At 46.9% G+C, this 1012-nt stretch overlaps 1 protein-coding gene across 1 annotated transcript in view; it reads left to right on the top strand.

Annotated features, from left to right (window-relative positions):
- Window positions 1-21: 21 nt before the first annotated feature.
- The window catches only part of MTMR9 (myotubularin related protein 9), a 35398-nt gene continuing 34407 nt past the window's right edge, over window positions 22-1012 (top strand). The window contains exon 1 of the mRNA XM_004707637.4: window positions 22-268. Within this exon, the coding sequence (XP_004707694.1) occupies window positions 87-268 (182 nt within the window). The 5' untranslated portion in view covers window positions 22-86. The remainder of the gene's footprint in view (window positions 269-1012) is intronic.

The following is a 1012-nucleotide window of genomic DNA, read 5'->3' as shown; positions in this document are numbered from 1 at the left end:
GTCGTTCTCCGCCCTCGCCCTGCGGCCCGCAACCGCCTTGCGATTCCGGCTCTCAGCGGTCCCCTGCTTCCCGCCGCTGGGGGGACATGGAGTTTGCGGAGCTGATTAAGACCCCGCGCGTGGACAATGTGATGCTGCACCGGCCTTTCTATCCGGCCGTCGAGGGGACTCTCTGTCTCACAGGCCACCACCTGATCCTGTCCTCCCGGCAGGACAACACGGAGGAGCTGTGGCTGCTCCATTCAAACATCGACGCCATCGATAAGCGGTGAGTGCCCAGCCCACTCGCTCTTCTGCAGGGAGCTGGGGGACTCTAGGTGGGCGCCTAAGGAAACTGATTAAAATGTGTCCTCTATGGCCTAGATTCACGACGAAGTTTAGAACGCAGAAAAATATCTTAATAGAATACTTGGTCACTGTTAAATCAGAATAGAACTCTTAGGGGTAACGTGTAGTTACTTGGATTGCCATTTTGGGTGCATAACACTGTTTAAATGGATTTCCAGAGAGGCCTTTTGTAATTTCTTTTCTCTGCCTTATCATACTGCTAATCACAGCTCATGAAATTGTGTTTGGACGTGATTTAGGTAAAATGTAAAATGTTTGCTTACCTTAGATGGATATGTATGTAGTCATCAGGCTGTCGAAATTCCATCACACCTCTCCACTCCCTCTCCTCTCCTCCAATAGCTTTGTTGATGGCCTTAGGTGCCATCAAGTTGGTTTGGACCCACAGCGACTATGCACAACAGAATGAAACACTGCCAGGTCCTGCACCATCCTGACAGTTGTTCTATGCTTAAGGCCATTATTGCAACCACTGTGTCAAATATATTTGTTTCATCACCTGGCTTCCATTTTCTTACGTTCTGGATCATCAGTATAATTAATGCTTTTCATCCAGGGAGAGTATAATGTCTTTTTTTTTTTTTTAAACATTTTATTAGGGGCTCATACAACTGTTATCGCAATCCATACACACATCAATTGTGTAAAGCACATTTGTACACCA

This window comes from Echinops telfairi, unplaced genomic scaffold, assembly GCF_000313985.2.
Source record: "Echinops telfairi isolate 266 unplaced genomic scaffold, ASM31398v2 ScPeMD7_9;HRSCAF=40, whole genome shotgun sequence".
Taxonomy (NCBI): domain Eukaryota; kingdom Metazoa; phylum Chordata; class Mammalia; order Afrosoricida; family Tenrecidae; genus Echinops; species Echinops telfairi.
This window is presented reverse-complemented; position numbering and strand designations above follow the sequence as displayed.